This window comes from Anguilla rostrata, chromosome 5, assembly GCF_018555375.3.
Source record: "Anguilla rostrata isolate EN2019 chromosome 5, ASM1855537v3, whole genome shotgun sequence".
NCBI classification, from domain to species: domain Eukaryota; kingdom Metazoa; phylum Chordata; class Actinopteri; order Anguilliformes; family Anguillidae; genus Anguilla; species Anguilla rostrata.
Genome location: NC_057937.1, coordinates 31046421 through 31065289, shown reverse-complemented (window position 1 = coordinate 31065289; position 18869 = coordinate 31046421). Strand labels below are relative to the sequence as shown.

Genomic DNA, 18869 nt, shown 5'->3' with positions numbered 1-18869 from the left:
TGCGCAAATTCCATAACTGTCATTCTAATTGTCATCTCCCTCTTATTCTGACTTTAGCCAAGTAGCTAGTCTGGAATTTAAAAATTTAGCAAAGGCTAGTTTTCTATTTGGGCTTTCTCATCAGATATATAGTGAGCTCCATAATGTTTGGGACAAAGATGTTTTTTTTCTTCTTCTTCTTGATTTGGCTCTGTACTCCACAATTTTATATTTGTAATTGAACAATTCTCATAAGGTTAAACTTCAGATTCACAGCTTTTATCAAAGGGAATTTTTATACGTTTTAGTTTCACAATGTAGAAATTCAGGACTTTTTATATATAGCCCCGTATTTCAGGGCACCATAACGTTTGGGACAAATGGCTTCACAGGTGTTTCTGATGAGTCAGGTGTGTTCAATTGCTTTTTTAGTACAGGTATAAGAGACCTTTCAGTATTGTAGAATTCTGAGGGACACAGCAATGCAGCGGCAGAGAAGTATAATGGGTAAGGCACTGATCCTGTAACCTAAAAGGATGAAGGTTCAATTCTCAGGAACCCTTGAGCAAGGTACTTAGCCTGCATTGCTTCAGTTTATATCCAGCTATATAAAAGGATGCAAAGTAAATGCTATGTAAAAAGTTGTTTAAGTTGCTCTGGATAAGAGAATATGCTAAATGCCTGTAATGTAATGTCATGTTGTGCCATTGTAAGTCAAGAAAGCCAAGCCAAACCATAGGCTAACCAAAATCAACTCCTTAAGAAGAGAGGGAGCAATGGTGAGCTCAGTAATCGCAAAACGCCTGGTAGGCCAAGGAGGACCTCTACAGTTGATGAGAGAAGAATTCTCACCATAAAAAAGAAAAACCCCCAAACACCTGTCTGTAGAATATTTCACAAACAGAATAAAGGAAGCTGCAAAAACAGGATGGTTACAGTCTGTAAGAAGTACCTAAAAGAGTCTGCAGAGTTCTGGAAAAAGGCCTTGTGGATGGATGAGACCAAGATTTACTCATGAGAGTGATAACAAGAGTCAAGTGTGAAGGGCAAAAGGAACTGACCAAGATCCAAAGCACCCCTCTCATCTGTGAAAAATGATAGTGGGAGTTAGGCATGGTTTGGGCATGTATGGCTGCCACAGGCACTGGACCACTTGTCTTCATTGATGATGTAACAGCTGATAGCAGCAGAATTACAATTCTGAAGCGTACAGAAGTATCGTATCTGCTCAAATTCAAGAAAATGCCTCCAAACTCGTTGGATGGTTTTTCATACTACAGCAAGGCAATGGCCACCAAACATACTGCTAAAGCAATTAAGCAATGTTTCAAAGCTAAAAACGGGAGAATTCTTGACTGGCCAGTGATTCACCCAATCTGAATTTAATTGAACATGCATTTCTTATGCTGAAAAGAAAACTTAAGGCAACTAGCTCCCAAAACAAGCAGGGACAGAAGATGGTGGCAGTACAGGCCTGGCAGAGCATCACCAGAAGATACTCAGCACCTGGTGATGTCTATGGGTCACAGACCTCAAGCTGTCATTGCATGCAAAGGATTTTCGACAATGTACTAAACATGATTACTTTCATTTAAGTAACATTACAAAATATGCCCCAAACATTATGGTGCTCTGAAATTGGGTTATGTATAAAAAGTGCTGTAATTTACACATGGCATAGCCACTGCCAAAGTGTATAAAAAGTGCATAAAAATGCCCTTAAATAAAAGTTGAGAATGTGTGTTTTGATCCAAAATTGTGGAGTACAGAGCCAAAAGAAAAATGTTGGCCTTTTCCCATCCTTGTGGAGCTCACTGTATGTATGTGTGTGTGTCTGTATATATATATATATATATATATATATATATATATACATACATACTATATGGACATAAAATATAAAAAAGAACAATAATTTCAAATATTTAACATTGCAGCACATGTATATTGAATGAGATAAGAAAAAATAAACATACAAGTCATCTGTTTATCCAGTGCAGCTATAGGGGCAAAGAAATCCTTGTTGCTAAGGGCAGGCCCTTCCTGAGTAAGGAAGCCAATGTCCTCAGAGACCACTTCATAGCTACCAACAAAAGCATAGCCTACTACCCAGCTCGCTTATTCTTAAAGGATGGATAAATCCATCGATAGGGATGGGGGGAATCGCATCTTACCAAACATACTGTGGGTTACAATGAGAAATTTCCCCATCATAAGTTCCATTTGACAGTAAGAAATTGGTCCAGAAAATATTAGCCACTGTTTATAATACAAGACAAACATAAACTCCCTCTTGAATAAAATTAGCATTTCCCCATCAACCTTAGTCTACATTTCTTGATTTATATGTTAAAATTAATTGTACAAATTGATGACAGCTTGAAACATACATAGAAGGTAGGAAAGTTTACCTTGTGTTAATGAAGACAGTTGCATGCTCTGGGAGGATTTCTTCCTTAATTTCTCAGCACCTGAGCAATAGACATCATCAACAATTAAATCCACATTCACATCCATGAAATGCATTCACAACAGACACATCAACAACAGTCAAGAAAATTTGGCCTATCAATTGCAAAGTGAGGAAAAAGAAAACAGAAAGGCAGACAATGAGTAAAATCCGGAAGCCACAAATCACAAATATATAAAAATGAGATCCCCCATGTTACTGCAATGTCATGTTGAATTTGAGCAACAATAACGGAGAAATCCCTAGTCAGCATTAACTTTCTGACAAGTAAATGTAACTGCAAAGGGGCAAGATTGCTGACATATTTCACCCTTAAGTGAAATTTATGAAAGAGGAAATAAAACACCTGAGAGTCGGGAACCTTTTGAAGGTGGAAAATTATAGATTCTAGGAGGTGAATGAGTGCCTCTGCATTTGAGGGGGAGGGGGTGTATCTTCAAATTACAGGGTATCATAGAACTACAAGTGCAGGTTTAACAGAGACAACACAAAGACATAACAAGGATACAAGCTCACTATAACAGGTGCAAGGTGCAGGTAGTTGACAAGTGATGGACAGTTTGAGACTCAAGCCGCATTGTCTCACTGGCTTTCAGTTGTGATGAAAAGGCTTGGCAAAGGGGGGGTGCGGGGGGTGGGGGGTTTGCAAGGGTGATATCACTTACTGCAGGGAGTGCTCTTGTGGCAGACGAGGTGTGAGAAACTCAGGATAGATGTGAGTTCCGACTGGCTGGGTGCGGCGTCGGTGCACCCCTCCGCCTCTCGCTGGTCTGCCCACACCACGCCCCTCTCCCTCAGGACCAGCTGCTCCAGGTCATGGTACTTAGAATCGTGGGAGGAGGTTGCCAGGCCCGAGTCTTTCAGAGCACTGTACTGGCTGCGCAAAACTGGCAACATGGCGCTCACCATTCTGAAATGAAGCGGAACGCATTGCAGTCGATGTTGACACGAACGAGACGCGACCAATGAACTGTGGTTCTCTCTGACCTCACCCCCCTCCCCCTCGATATCTCATCTCGACTGTTGATTTATTTATGCCGTTACAAAAGCTGTTTTGCATATCATTTGATATGCCTGAATATAATGTAACAATTAATTCTTAACTGAAATAAAAACCCACAATCCCATTACAGGGCCACCTTTACACGCATGCACATGTACACGCACACACACCCTTTTTCTTCAGACAGGCAGCGTTAAAAAACAAATGACTGAAGTATGAATCAAGAGACTGGGGGAAGCCTATGAGAGGGCTAACAGTATGACTACACCATCAAATATCAGGGGGCAGCACAGTCTGCATGTGGAATTTGGTCAGGAATACTTCATCTTTAGGATATTTTTCATTTGCATGGTTTCTTTCAGAGATGTTGTGTGTTCCTTTCAATGCGACTACCTGAATAAGACCACACCGTGTCTGTAATGACTCACACTCATTCACTAATCCATATATAGAGAAAAAATGTAATGCACTCAACAGAGTACGATTACATGAGGGAAGAAAAAAAAATTTATTTTAGGAGCCCACTTTCATCACTTTTTGCCATAGCCCCATCCATCGCATAAACTGGTCACAGCCAGCAAATATCGCTTAGTTTCTTCAGCTGACATAAGCTGGCAAAGTTGGAAAGGGGAGAGCAAGATCAGCGCCCTCTTTCACTAGATTAAAGAACAACTGAAGTCCGATTAAAGAACTAGACTGAGTTAGGCACTGCTCTCATTCATTCCATAACATGAGAAGACAAGCTAGCAAAGTATGACAGCTAACCTAAGTGACTAGCTAGCTTGTTGAACTCACACATAAAGCTAGCTAGTCAGCAAGCAAAATGTTTTGTTGTTTTTTTCGTGCCGACACCGGTAAGAACTTTGTGGAGGCAGCACAAAATTTGATTGAGGCAGCCACATCATAATTCTCCATGCAAAACAAAACCCAGCACTAGCTGAATGAACTTCCAGAGAACATAGCTCGACTTAAAAAAAAGACTTTGTTTACAAAACCTGAAACTACTGGTGGTAAATTTTGATTATACTGACTACATTGATCTGCTACTTAGTCAATATAAATAGATGCCAAATGTAAGGTTTGCAGTAACATTATTTATTACCCTGTCAGTTAAAATGGTTGCAAATTGTCATTTTAAATAATGGCATAATTTCCCCAAACAGATACTTAAATAGAAACTAATTTAATGCAGCTGTCTGATTTCAGTGTAGACTATATTAAAGTTACTGATTATTTCTGAGATGGATTTTTATTGTGGGTGTTTGAATAAGATATATGCCATCTGGTAACCTTTTTCATTAGTATGCATTGCAAAAAAATGATTATTATTACTTATTAATTTTTTTAAGTTGTCCATGAATTATCCCCCCCCCCAAAAAAAAAAAAAAATTAAATAATGAAATAATCATCAAGACGTTACATTTAAAAATGCAAATCAGAAACACAGCCTACTTCTTAGTGTGTTTATTTTCCTGGTCCTGAAGAATAATGAGATGAGTCATGTGCTCGATGTGTTGTTTAAGATCCTCTACTTGTGTCTGTAGTTTGTGGCACTGCAGCTCTTTCTCCAGAACCTAAGGAGAGACAAGTGGAAACAAGTATAAGACAGACCAGCCCCTTCAGATTTACTATGGTACAACTGTGTAATGGAAAGCATAGGGGAAAAAAAAGGACATTTGGTTTAGCCAGCCCCCCCCCCCACCCTTCTCTGAGAACAGGACTTCAAGGTAGCCTTTCTGACGCAGGAAGCCCAGAACAACAGTGCTGAGAACATTTGACGAGGAGTGCGTCACTGTTCTCTGTGACTTCCTAGAACAGAAAATCGACATTGCTTCAGGTAACTAGCTGTGTGAGAGATGAGTAAAGACCATTGATTTCCCTTATTAAGTCATCCACAAGAAAAAAGAAAACAAAAAAGAAAAAAGGGGGGAAAAAAAAGGTCCGCTCTAATTAAAGGGGAAGCTGACGGGACCGAAAAACAACCGGACATCTCACAGTACGGCCTGGCTTCCACGCACCTCTGAGCAAGTCTTCCAACGCTCCCCCCCAATCCTAGCACGTGGAGGACATTCCTTTCCCTCTCGCGTTTGCCTACCTTGGGAACCTTCCCGTCCTGACACAGCAGCTTCATCTCGTTCTCCACGCGGTGCAGCCAGCTCTCATTTTCCAGGAAGTGGTGCCCTACTTCCGAAAGCCTCCTTTTGAGATGCTGCCTGTGGGTGAGCAGAGAGGCCAGCCTCCGCTCGTGTTTGCAGGTGGCCTAATGAGAAACATGGAGCCTGTCAGTCCCATTTGCCCGACTCAACTGATCAAGGGGAGCGATGTTTGCCATGTGCTTTACGGTTCCCCCTTTAACAATCTTCAACATGCCTGTGATTGCTGCAGTTTCGTTTTCTGCAGCGCGAAATAACGCCCAAGTATACATGTTAAACCAAACTGACCAATCCCATTAGTGATGCCCCTGTTAGGCGTCAGTCCCGCTGGAACCGAAGCACCGTGAAAACCCAGCCTCGACAAGCGCTTAATCCAAACAGCTCCGAATCGACCACAAAATTGTGCCACATGAAACACACGAACGAATGCATTCGTTTCACTCAGTTTGATCTGTTTAGATACGCTGCAACGTAGACCAGGTCAGGGTGTGAATTGGCTCGTGTAGGGACAGAAACAGGAAATGTTGTGCGTCCCCGCTCAGCGACGAGGACGAGACGAGCCGACGCGTTTGCCACGCCGCCAGACCCTCACCTTGACGGCCTTGTCTTCAGCGCAGAGAAGCTGGACCTGATGGTGGCAGTCCTCCCTGTGGGTCTGCCGCAGCTCGTTCTCCTTCAGCTGCCTCTCCAGAACCAGGAAGTCCTTACGGATCTGGACCCGGCTGGTGAACATGCGCTGCAGGACCTCTTTCATCCTGTCAATTTGGAAACCGCTTCCGCTATGTTATACGCATTTGGTTGAAGTGCTCTGCCCATCACTCTCAAAATAAAATATCACTCAGCCAGCACGTTAACCTAGGGTAACCACGCAAGTAAACGTCGAGAAATGCACACAGAAACCAAAACAAATGCAACAACGTCATCCTTACAGCCAGCTATTGGTGTTCAAGTTTTGAAATAATATATCCACAAAAATCCAACTTTCACTGGTAATAAACCCCTGGCACATTTGTGAGGACACAGCTGGCCTTCAATTATACAGTTTCCTGTCTTCAATTCTAATGCATGTTCTATACCCCTTTCAACCTTTCAGGTACACGCCTACATGCTACATACACAATAGTATGCTCAATTTGGAGTTTGAGACCTGGAATATCACAAATAGGTAGATATATTCTCATGCATCCACAACAAGAAATCCATTTTCTTTAAACCCTTGATAACTGTATGATATACGACGTCAAATAAATGGGCAGGCATTTAAGAGAGCCATTTTATGGGAAATTATCATTATGTACATGACAGAAATTATTATAGACACAGGCTATTATAACCAAATGAATGCAAACATGCAAATTGACAACTCGTGTGCACCTCTACAAGCAGAAATGCTAATGTTCTCTTCTCAGAAGTTATTTGGACGCTGCACACCAGATTTTTATTTCTTAATCACTGTCATATTTTTTCCCCTGGTCAACATATCATGTAGCCTATAATTCAGTGAAACCGAAGTGCACTAGTTTAATTATGATGAATGACGCACAGCACGCAACCTTTAAATCGCACTTGGCTCTGTGGGGCTGGGGAAGGCGGCGCTGTCACGGCGGGAGACGTGACTGCTCTCGTCAATGCAACATGGCGTAGAGGCTGCGGTGCAGCCTTGCCAGATGTCTGTATTTTTAAGAATGGGAGGAACAGGCAGCCCCCCCCATCCCCTCCCCACCTCCCTCCCCCCCCCCCCACACGCTTGCAGTGCGAGTTGTGAATTCTGAGGTGGGTGAATGAAATGCGGGGGAGGAAGAGCCATTCAGCATCGCAGATGTCACAGCTGCCCTTGCAGATCTGTGCCATTTCATTTCGAATGAATGCTAAATCTGACGAGTGCATTTGCCTTGCGTTATTCACCTCTATAAATGCAGCCTTTTAAACCTGTTCTATTAGGTAAGCAGCTTTTCTTTTTTTTTTTTACAGAAAAGTTTAGCTCCTCACAATTAAATGAAGGCTACTAAGGTGACAGATAGGAACTTTGGACACGGGAAGAAACGTGTCAGGTATGCAAATATATTGATAAAATAAACACGTGTTTGACAAGAGCTTTCTTTCAATAAAGGAGACTGAGATCAAATATGCTGCAAGTGAACGGGCAAAAGAATGGACTCCTCTTTCAAGTGGAAGTGAGTTCTTTCAATGCCGCCCCACTTCCAAGTATTCAATTCAAAATGAACACCAAGACTATTCAGAGAGAAACAAACCCTACAAAGTTGTACTTCTGCCAGAACAGTTGAGCTTTTACCTTTTTTTATCTTTAAAATGTCAATTTTTATTTGACTATTTTGAATCCAAAATATAGACAGTGGCACACAACCACTGAACATGATGGCAAGCTTTTGGGGATGCTGTTGGGGATAAGTTGGCAATGACCAGTGAATGAAATTGACCAGCTTATTTAAAAAAATAAAAAAGGAGAAGAAGAAAGTCATTCCTTTTTTCAGCTCATTCTGCCATACTTGACAGAAGCTGAAAGATGCACACCAATTCAAATGTTTACATAAAATACATTCCTTTCAATCCAGCACACCTTTATTATCAGTTTTGTGCTATATAATATGAAAGCCACAGGACACAATTGTGCTGGGTTGCGTTTAGGCCACAGGACCTTGAGGGCTGGGCCACTGCTGTTCTGCGGAACTGTGCACATTTCATTGATGTAACCTTATCACAACCTTCATATCTCGCATTCTCACAAATTTCACATCACATACCTTCTACACAGTCAAAAGCTTTTCTGTTCCAATATGGTTAGAATGGTGATGGGGGGCCATCCGAGAGCATTCTGCCACATAACCAACTGATATGTGACCTCATTGCCCTTTTAGCAAAGACACAGGGCTGAAAGGGGTACAGCTGAGGCCAAAAGTTTACATACACCTAGGCTAAAGACATTCAAACTCAATTTTCACAACTCCACACATTTAATGTTACCATACATTTCCTGTGAAAAACTGAGTTTGAATATCTTTAGCCTAGGTGTATGTAAACTTCTGGCCTCAACTATAGGTCAGCAAGAAAACTGACTCCACATGGTTTTTAATATGTAGCTCTGCATTTTCCTATATTCCATCATTGCAAATTTCTAACACCCATTGACATTGTACAGCTAGAATTATTTTACTGAAAAATAAATGGCCGTTTCTTATGGGGGCCTAAATGGTTGGGAAAAATGAGTTGTGCTGAGGTTGCCATTTTTGTCTTTTTTAATGTTAGTACAGAGTACATGTAACATGGTTACATGGTTTAGCAGTAAACCAATAAAAATATCAGAAAAATAATTCAGATAAGCATTTGATCTGCATTACCACTTCATTTGCCAGCTGAAGCGATATCCTTGAAAAGAGGCCCAACATGAGAAAAGGGTCAACTGCCAATTTACTACATTGCTTCGTACTCCAGTAACAAATATATCCTTCATGACAAAAAGCATTTTATTTACATGCTTTGCACACGCAAACCAAGCAACAGAGCCAGGTAGTGGCTAGTTATTTTTTATACACTTTTGTGAGACTCTTTTAACCACTGACGTATTTATTCAGGTGAAGGGAATGGGATTCATTTTATCCAAACTTCAAGCTGTTGCAAAAGAGTAAAAAACTCCCAAAGAACATTCTCACGCTGCCTTTCTCCAGTGTTTTCATTGATTTTGAATCAATCCATCATGACAATCCAGCATGTGGGGCTCAGTGAGTATCTCCAGCCGTGACTGGCTCAGACGCTGTCAATCTCTAACACCTTTAAGCAATTCTTCAGCTAAAGTAATGCACATGTATTAACATTAACGCAGGCATCACACATTGCCTTTACTAATAATTAAAGCACCTGCAGTCATTTTTTTTCTACTATGCACAAGGAGACTGGACTTGGAGTCTTGTTATTTAAACAGAATTGTCTCAAAGGGCTGATGGTGACAAGATCATTGTTTATTTTGCATTTAATATGAGGTACGAAATATCTATATGATTATAATTGTGATAAAACTGCATTGACCAGTATGTTAATTATGGTTATGTGCATTTTAATGGCCACATTACAAAGCACCCTTCTGCCATTCTGGCAGGGAGCTGTATGACTCACCTCTCAAAGTCAGCTTGCGTCTTAGTGGAAACGGATAAAGGATCTGCGTGCTTGTCTGGGGCTGCAGTCTTTCTATCCTCATACTCTTTCAACTTCTGTTTCAGAGCCATTATCTGAACAAAAAAAAATCATCATAATAATGTCATCAATAGGTTTGAAACATGATAAGCACGATATTGTATTACAAGACAGAATATTTGAACAAAAGCTTCTGAGGATATATGTGATTTAACTCCAAGATTTTAAAAGCAAAAAAATAAATGGGAGGAAAAGCGTATCGCTTGGTTTTACTGGAGAGCTTCCTGAAGCAGGAATAAACTGGACTCTACAGCTGTCGGCAAGACCAGCCCAAAATGCACTATGCAAAAGATGAAGTAATTTAGGGAACTGCATGTTAATCTGCTTTAGTTATATTAAGGGATCAGGAAGATATTTTATTCATGGCCACATGCATTTATTTAAGCACAGTCATAGCTTGGCTAGACACACAAGACGTTGTCATATGAATGGAGACTGGTGTAAAACTGAATTGTAACAACATGGCTACCGTCAGATGCAGGTAAAACCAGCCCAATGTTCCTGTTTTCCCACATGCAGGTGACACAGTTCCGATGTTTTTAGAACAGCAAAAAACACATGGAGTTGCATCTTTTCAGTTCCAATTTTTATGTTGAAATAAATTGGATACATAGCCATGCAGCTTGCATGGGCCTTGTGTGTGTCAAATCAGAACTGCTCAGTACGTGCGACATGCCTTTTGGGTGGGGAACGCCCTACCCCTACCCCAAAGACAAGATTGGTACAGCAGTCACAACTCAATGCTAACACGGTTGTAGTTGTGTATTGGCAGTACTGTTGGGTCGCTTTGAAAAATGAAAATAAACAGTCAGTGTGAAAACTGAGCAACAAATGAAGTGAACATTTAACTCTGCAGTCTGACCATAAGCTATGACTGCTTCATTGTCAGCAAACCATTGGGATCCTCAGCCAGATAAGACTAAAAATAATAGAGCAATATTTAGAGAGGACTATGCAACTTCTTGAAACAACTGATGGAGTTACAAATCTAACACTAAAACTTCAATTCAAATCAGTGGCAGAGGACTGATTTTCCCTTTGACACAGAGCATTTTACAAAGCAGGTGAAAGCCTTACTTGCAAAGCTTTGATCTTGCCAACAAGCAAAATTATGTTAACAAATATAAAATCACCATCCCATGGGTAGTGAATGTGCCAACAGTAAGAAAACGCAATCAAATCACTCCTGGACTCTGCAAATCTTATGTCAACAGGAACTTGAATGTCGTAATGAAGAGGCCTGTTGGGAATTAATGATCAAATTCAAAATTGCCTATTTCATTGGAAAAGGAAGTACTCGCCATTATGTTTGAATTTCTCATTTCATGTGGCAAATTTAATGGTTACTGTCTCATCTGTTCACTTCCTGTTGTGAACAAATAAATGTATAAACAAGAAATTAATTTTTGAGTGTTCCCTAAATTCCAATAAACTCAGAAAAAAAACCAGACCCCTGAATATGAAACTTGCATTGCATCATCATTGCAACCACCACCGCCTATTGTCTGAAGAGTGCATAGAATATAAAAAATGAAATTAAGACTACATGTCATAGACAACATTGTGGTAGTCCCATGTTTTCCCATGTACTGAAAAATGTATATTGACGTTTTGAAACGTTACCTCTGCACGCTGCTTCTCACATATCACCGCATACTGGCTGATGTGACTGTCAAGACTGACTACGTTGCTCTTCAGCTGGAGAAAACAAAAAATTAATGTTAAATTGAACCTGAACTTGAATTTTCTATGGTTACTTAAACACACATGAAGGAAATGCAACAGACAGGAAATAAACACAAATGTTTAAAACAAACAAACATTATCATTTTTTTTTAAAAGCTGAGCTTACGGAAGACTTGATCTCTTTGGCCCTGTTTGCATATTTTAGAGTATTGTAGGTATCGTCATAAGACAGGGATGATGGGCTAACGTTGGCAATCATGATGGTCCGGCAGTTTCCTCCCAAGGAATCTTTCAAAAGCCGAGTAAGCTTGCTGTCCCTATATGGTATATGGGCTTTTTTGCTCTGTAAAAAAGAAAAGAAAAATAAAAAGGCAATTAGAAGCCCTTGCTAACAAACACAGTCTTGATCCCAGATCGTCTCCCTCTAGAGCATTTGGAAAGGGCAGACAGTTTGATACTGTGTCCTGAAACCACAAGTTTTTGCCACCAAGTCAAGTCAATGGCAATGGAGTTGACTTGAATCTCCACCTTGAACTGAAACCCCATCTGCATGAGATTACAATTTGGTCAAAGTAGAAAAAGTCATTTTGTTTATTAACAAACCACAACCTACCAGTAGGTACCTCATGACTGTGAAGCTAGTCATGCTTATAGTATGATAAGAACATGAGCCTGGTAAGTGAGGCTAACAACCAGATGATACTTTAAACCATGTGAGAAACCTTACAGAATAATTTTAACGGCCATATTGAAACATTTCTGAAAATGTCCATTACCCTGCTGAATGTCAGTGAAATAAAAAATTGAATTTTTGTACAACAATCAGAGATTAAAAGGAACTTCCATGGAAAATTGCACTCAAAATTCACCAGCATCTTACACTGCCTATATGAGATGCTGGTGAATTGCTTGATGGAAATTGTATTGCAGTGCCAAACTAGGAGGATAAACATAGCATTTTATAACTTATAAATGTGAATCTATGGGTTATGTAGTTAGATTACAATTACAAGAAACAGTAAAAACACAGGGATTTAATTAAGCAGGGTCAATTTTCCCCTTTAACAAAGATATTTTTTAGGTGAATATACATAAACATGTTTTTCTGCACAAAAAATGACACAAAAATAGGATATTAATTTAATTTAAGATTGTGCCCATTTATACCTGTCCATCACACACACATGTGACTTTACTTGTGTGTGTGATGGTGCAATATTTACTCATTTGTCTGGGCTAGGATTTGCTGGGCCTAGATAAGGTCATTTTACTCACTATTTGTCAAGTCTTCTGAAAATCAAGAAAGGATAACAAAATGGGTACAATATTCACTACTTTTCAACAAGCAAGGCCTTGGCATGTTACTGAGTTTTTGAGTGTTCACAGGCAGCAATTCTAATTCTGGCAAGTGGTTTATAAAAGCTATTTAAAGTTTGATAGTTTACAGACCACGATATGGTCTGCACAAAACCGTGAACTGGCTGCATGGCTGGTCCACCTGAGGTTCATTGATGGTCCTTATCTATTTGAATTTCAACTTTGCCGTTTCGTAAGTGGGTGCAAACCTTAATACGTGCCTAGCCTTAGGGATGAAATCATTATCTCTTGTGCCAGAAATTTCAGTGAAATGTGTTCGGTAATTTAATGAAACAAGTACAATCTACAATGAAAGAGAACGGTTGCAAAATAAAATTCTAGCCTAATTTATGGTGAATCATCAATACTAAAATAAGAAAAGTGACATTTGCTTAAATACACACTTGGTCTGAACTCAGGAAAAAGTAAGAAATGAGTTCAGTGGGTACACACAGTAGCATGATTTCTTTGTCCCCTGTCAGCCATTTGGCGATTTCACCATGAAAGCCTCTTATAAATAAGTTGAACCTCTTCAGATGATGAGATGTCTGTATCTTTGTAGATTTTATTCTTTTTGCTTGCAGATCACTTTGAAGAGGAAACAAAATGTCAGTCCCCCTTTCATTATCCAAGGTACTGCTTTCCAAATAATCATCCTCCACATCACAAATAAACAGCGAATAAATTCCCTGCCATAGCAGTATAAGCATTAACCTCATGTCGGTGTTGGAAACTCAAGGGCCGCGGCAAAACTGGCCTGTAAATTGCCCCCAGTATATCAATCAGTATAACGACTGACCTGAAAATGTTCTGCTCATTATATACTTCTTTTCAGACAAGCTACATTTGTCATCAAGTGCTCCACAAAGAAGCAATACAGTTACCTTTGGATGAATACTGACTAATGCACCGTCCGCTATTCTTTCTGATGCTGTGAACAGTTCAGTCATTCTCATTGTTGAGCTTGTTGATCACTGCTGCATTTTCCTGTACGTACAACTTGCTAGCTATAGCTCTGTCTCATCCAGAATCTGTTGATAATAGAAACTACAGAATATATGTTCACTGATTAAATATAGTAGTAATAATTTACTTTGGGTGAATTCTCAATCAGCTGCCTTTTAATTTTTTTATTTAGAATATGTCTTTTAGAATGACGGATCTACCTGTGTTTTGAGAGTTACCTTGAGAAACTTTAATCCAATGTGTATTGGCATTCAGAAATTCTGACTTTTCAGCGCAGAACTTTAGAACAACACAGTTCACAGAAACTAATGAAATGGCTTTTCATTTTTTTAATGATGTGGAGCAGACAATGGATCACATGACCAGCAATAAACCACCAAAGTGTTTCCATCATTTTAGTGGTTCCAGAAAACTTCTGGTTCAATTATTTTTGCCTCTGGATATGGCTTTTTGGTTCCTGTTTTTCAATCTTTTAGTTCTATAAATGTGTGTAATCTTGACATCACAAAAGCAGCATGGTGAATTAAGTAATGTGTTATCTAGTAAAATAAATATATTTTCCTACAAACTAGGTGCAAAACTGCTACATACTACTTCAACAAGTACATCCATATTAAATCCAAAGATCTAAAACAAAATAGTCAGTGTTGGCACCAGACCAATAGTTTGAGGCAATAATTGTATACCACTTTATATTCTCCCTTTAGTCTGGCAAGGCCCTGGATCCGGAATTCCTTATGTGGGTGCACAATTGACATCACATTTTGGTGGTCTATGATGCTGACATATGAGAGTGAGGTGGCAGCCATATACTAATGCCTAGTATATTCCACATTTGAAAACCAAAAGAAAATGGAAAAATATAGGCAGGCCAGCAAATGTACTATCAATTAAATCCAATGTCCACACAAATACAAAGAATACACTTGTTTTAGTGGACCCTGAACATCGACGTCTTTTCAATTTGAATTTACTATTGTACGATTGCTTTGCGAGGTTACTTTAACCCTGTGTTACCCTCTCTATGTTAGAAAAGCTTTTGTGCTGGAATCAAAGGACAATGAGAACATAATGACCCATGTAACCTAATCTTTGCTTGACTAAGTAGTTTTTAAAACTTGCCAGCTTGGATTAGACGTGAGCAACCTCTACCACCACTGAAGGCCATGATGACTTCAAAGGAACCATTCACAAAAAAAGAATAAAAAAGAGCAATGCAGTGCCTGTCTACCTAGTGCCTGTCCAGTGTCTACCGTGAAATGTAGAAACCACTGCTGCTGAGAGGACTCCCCGTAAACGTTAACACCTCGCGTAATAAATATCCACTGCAACATTCTAATCTACCGGTTCCAAATGCATGGATGTGCACAGTTCTGTTTAGGTCTTCTCTGTATAGAGAAATTAAACAGCATTGGCCCCACTTATTGCATGCATCCAAATGGCAAACCCAAAATAACAGATACATTTGTGAAGAAAATACAGCTGCTAAACTATGGTGCAATGCCACAAAGTCTGCATTGGAGGATTTTAGTGGAATTTGCTCAAATGAAGTTATTCTTTACTACAGAAGGCCAAGAGCAACCCAGCTGTTCTCTCACTATGAAACAATGCATCTCTGAAATAAATTTTAAAAATCCTTTAAAAGCACAGGAACTGATGACATTGTAGAGGGCAGAGGCTCCATAGAGGTGTTCACACTTAAGAAAACTGATTTTATTGGCAGAATTCAGTTTGTTAAGTAATTTTAATTGCCAGCCAAGAAAGAAGAGGGAAAGGCAGTAGAATAACCTGAATAACAGAAGAGAGAGAGAGTTCTCATAAGATGTGTAAAATCATATTGAGTACTGCAAAGAACTGATGGTATTGGAAAGCCTTGAAAACACACCGCATTGATAACAAGAGACAGGTACAGAGGCCAACAGCTATCATTCCCTGCACTAGTGTGGCAGGGATCACATTACTGCACAGAGATGGCACCTTCAGACAGCATTTACTAAATGTGAGTGGCCTGTTTGTGGCCTCCCTCGGGACAGCTGTAAGCCGAGACAACCCAGTGACAGGTTAATGTATGCGACTGGCATGAAATAATATCCATGTACACTGCTGGACTCAGCCGAGGAGCAGAAAGCACTCAATTCATCGCATGGCTGCCATTTGCCGAGAACAAAATTGCAGATGAATGGGCAAATTAAGTTAATAGCGTTGCAGAAAAGAAACAACTAAACAAAATATCAGAGGAAGACTATTTTGGTGTCCTCTTAATGCGTCACTTGCAGTGGTTAAGGGGTGGGCTGAGCACCCCAGTTTACACCAGACTCAAAGAGGAAATGATGGAATGTGCGCTTAATAGGGCCTGAGACGGTACACCGAAGTGCCGACTCCCCGGGGTTGCAAAATATCCCATGGCGCTCGTTGCAAAGAGCAGAGGTGGTAACGCTGATCAATGCGGACTCTCTCCAGACAATTTGCGTAGTACAACCCACCGGATAAAGGGGACCTTGGATCGGAGGTACATGGATGTTTTTTTGGCAATGTAACAAGGCAAAAAAAAAATTAAGTAGGGGGTGTGGGGAGAGGGAAGAAAATCTGCCAATCACAATGGCAAGTTACAGATCAGTTTTTCTAACAATTACATACTCAAATTTATGTTCACATGCTTATAAATACTCAGTCTTTGGAATAATTTTATAGTGGACGTGACCACTTCTTCAAAGCAGATGATGTTGTGGATACAGTCCCACAGAGGAATCCCTTTTAAAAACAAAAAGATGCACTGCCATGCCATGTTTCACTGGCCCATTCAGAAACAGAACACTGCATGAAAGAATCCTATAAATCCAATGACAGATTAAAAAGCAGAAATATTCACAGTTTTGCATCACACTGTGTGAAAGCACACTATCACTATACAGTGTTATGCTGCCCCTTGATACCGCCACCCTTGTCTACAGCCAGGAATTCTTTCATTGGAACCACAGTATTTCTACATGACCTCCTGCTGTCTTACCGCGTATCAAACGTATACATTTTATTATTTAAAACCACTATATACTGCCAGTTGGGGGGGGGGAAACAAGAGAAATTAGAATCACACCAAACACTGACGGTCTGATAAACTGCCCTACCCTTCAGGATGAACTACTGACTTTACACTGTAAAGTTTTTCACCTTGCTGTCAGGTGCAGTTATTCCCACTCATAGTTCAGTCCAATCCTAAGATAAAACATCTGTCGAGCTAGCAAGTCTACTCTCTTTCTGTCACAGGTTTTCTGATGTGCTGCCTTCTATATGGATTTTCACTTTAATCACAAACTACTATAGCACAAACCGAGGGGTTGCACTGCTTATCAGAATCGTCTGACTGCTTGAGCAAAGAGTACGATATCCTGACCAGGTAGATTCGTTTGATTGAACATCAGCAGAAAATAATTTATATGGATTGATTCATCTGATACCAAAAGTTTTAAATATAACCCTGATGTTCTCCATATTATTCCTTCTTAATCATATTTCACATGAATTTTTTGTACGCTAAGCCCCAACAGCTTTTCAAAACATTTTTTCAGATTTTTACAATTTCATAGAAAACTAGAAATAGCGCCTTGTGGTTGTATGCCTCCCCCAACCAGTAGTCAGTGCTCTGTTTTTTGCGGTGATGTGCTGGGGTGGTAGTATCAAGGCTTGGAGGTCAGCAGTCTCAACAAGCTGTTAAGGAAGGCCAGCTAGGTGATCAGGTTGGAACTGGACAGTGTGGAGGCAGTGGTGGAGAGGAGTACGAGTGTATTTGAATTATGGCCAAAAATGTGTTTTGTGAGGTCACAGTGACCTTGACCTTTGACCACCAAAATCTGGTGAGTCCAAGTGGACGTTTGTGCCAAATTTGAAGAAATTCTCTCAAGGCGTTCCTGAGATATCACATCCACGAGAGAATGGGACGGACGTGAGATCACAGTAACCTTGACCTTTGACCACCAAAATCTAATCAGTTCATCCTTGAGTCCAAGTGGACGTTTGCACCAAATTTGAAGAAATTCCCTCAAGGCGTTCCTGAAATATCGCGTTCACGAGAATGGGACGGACGGATGGACGGACGGACAACCCAAAAACATAATGCCTTCGGCCACGGCTGTGCCATCGAGGAGGCATAAAAATTTCCCATGAACACTGATGAACTGAGGAGTAGAAAGCAGTGATGGAACTGCATTGGCAGCTGACATCACAATCGGCCCCTGCAACTGCCACAGAAACAGATTGTTTCTCCTGAAAAACTTCTAACAGACTCTGAAAAGTAAGTAACTAATAAACTAATATTTATTTTCTGCCAACTGAAAACTAACTTAGTAGGAAATTAACTAAATTACCAAAACACCTACTACTAGTGTAATAATTACAATTACTATACTGCTAGTACAATAATTAGAAATAGCTGCAGGAAGGCCAGTGTGCACTATTGCCAACAGCTAGTCTTCTTACTCAAACTCATTTGAGTTATTTCTACTAGCTTGTACAGCTACCATGCTCGGCTTTTTCAAGCCACCTCAAACTTTCCTTTCTAGTTACAAAATGTAATGTATCTGAGTGTAACTGTTAGTTTGCTCATGTCAGCTAGCCTGCTAAACATTTACCTGAATATGGTCCTGGCATCATGGTAGTTTCTACTGTAGTTGGCTATGGAACGCCAAAGGCTCCATGCTGTGTTACATGTTAACATGTTAATGCGTGTTAATATGCAAAAAAATGTATCAACATGAAAACACCTATCCAATCATGGTACAGAAATCTGAATAAATTTGCACTGAAATGTGACAGCTGTCACACCTATGTCAATTCAGGAGATGATGACCTACTGCCTACGACAGGATGATCAAATTTATGGATTAAATTTCACAATAAAGTTTACACAAGGCCAATCACTGAATCAATAAGCTGCTCACACCATAGGTATTATAAGCAATGGCTTGTAAGAACTTGAAATTCAGACACTGTCTGCATAAAAGACTGGGTAACTAGTAACACAGTAGCTAGCCTGAATCTATAAGCTGCTTGCATT

The 18869-nt window shown here is 40.0% G+C and overlaps 1 protein-coding gene across 1 annotated transcript in view; it reads right to left on the bottom strand.

The window, feature by feature from the left end:
• Nucleotides 1-18869, bottom strand: part of kif18a (kinesin family member 18A) — a 74194-nt gene that overhangs the window by 16565 nt on the left and 38760 nt on the right. The window contains exons 7-14 of the mRNA XM_064335780.1: nt 11664-11840; nt 11435-11509; nt 9734-9846; nt 6198-6360; nt 5548-5712; nt 4905-5026; nt 3115-3359; nt 2391-2450 (exon numbers count right to left, since the gene is read on the bottom strand). Coding sequence (XP_064191850.1) covers nt 2391-2450; nt 3115-3359; nt 4905-5026; nt 5548-5712; nt 6198-6360; nt 9734-9846; nt 11435-11509; nt 11664-11840 — 1120 coding nt within the window. The remainder of the gene's footprint in view (nt 1-2390; nt 2451-3114; nt 3360-4904; nt 5027-5547; nt 5713-6197; nt 6361-9733; nt 9847-11434; nt 11510-11663; nt 11841-18869) is intronic.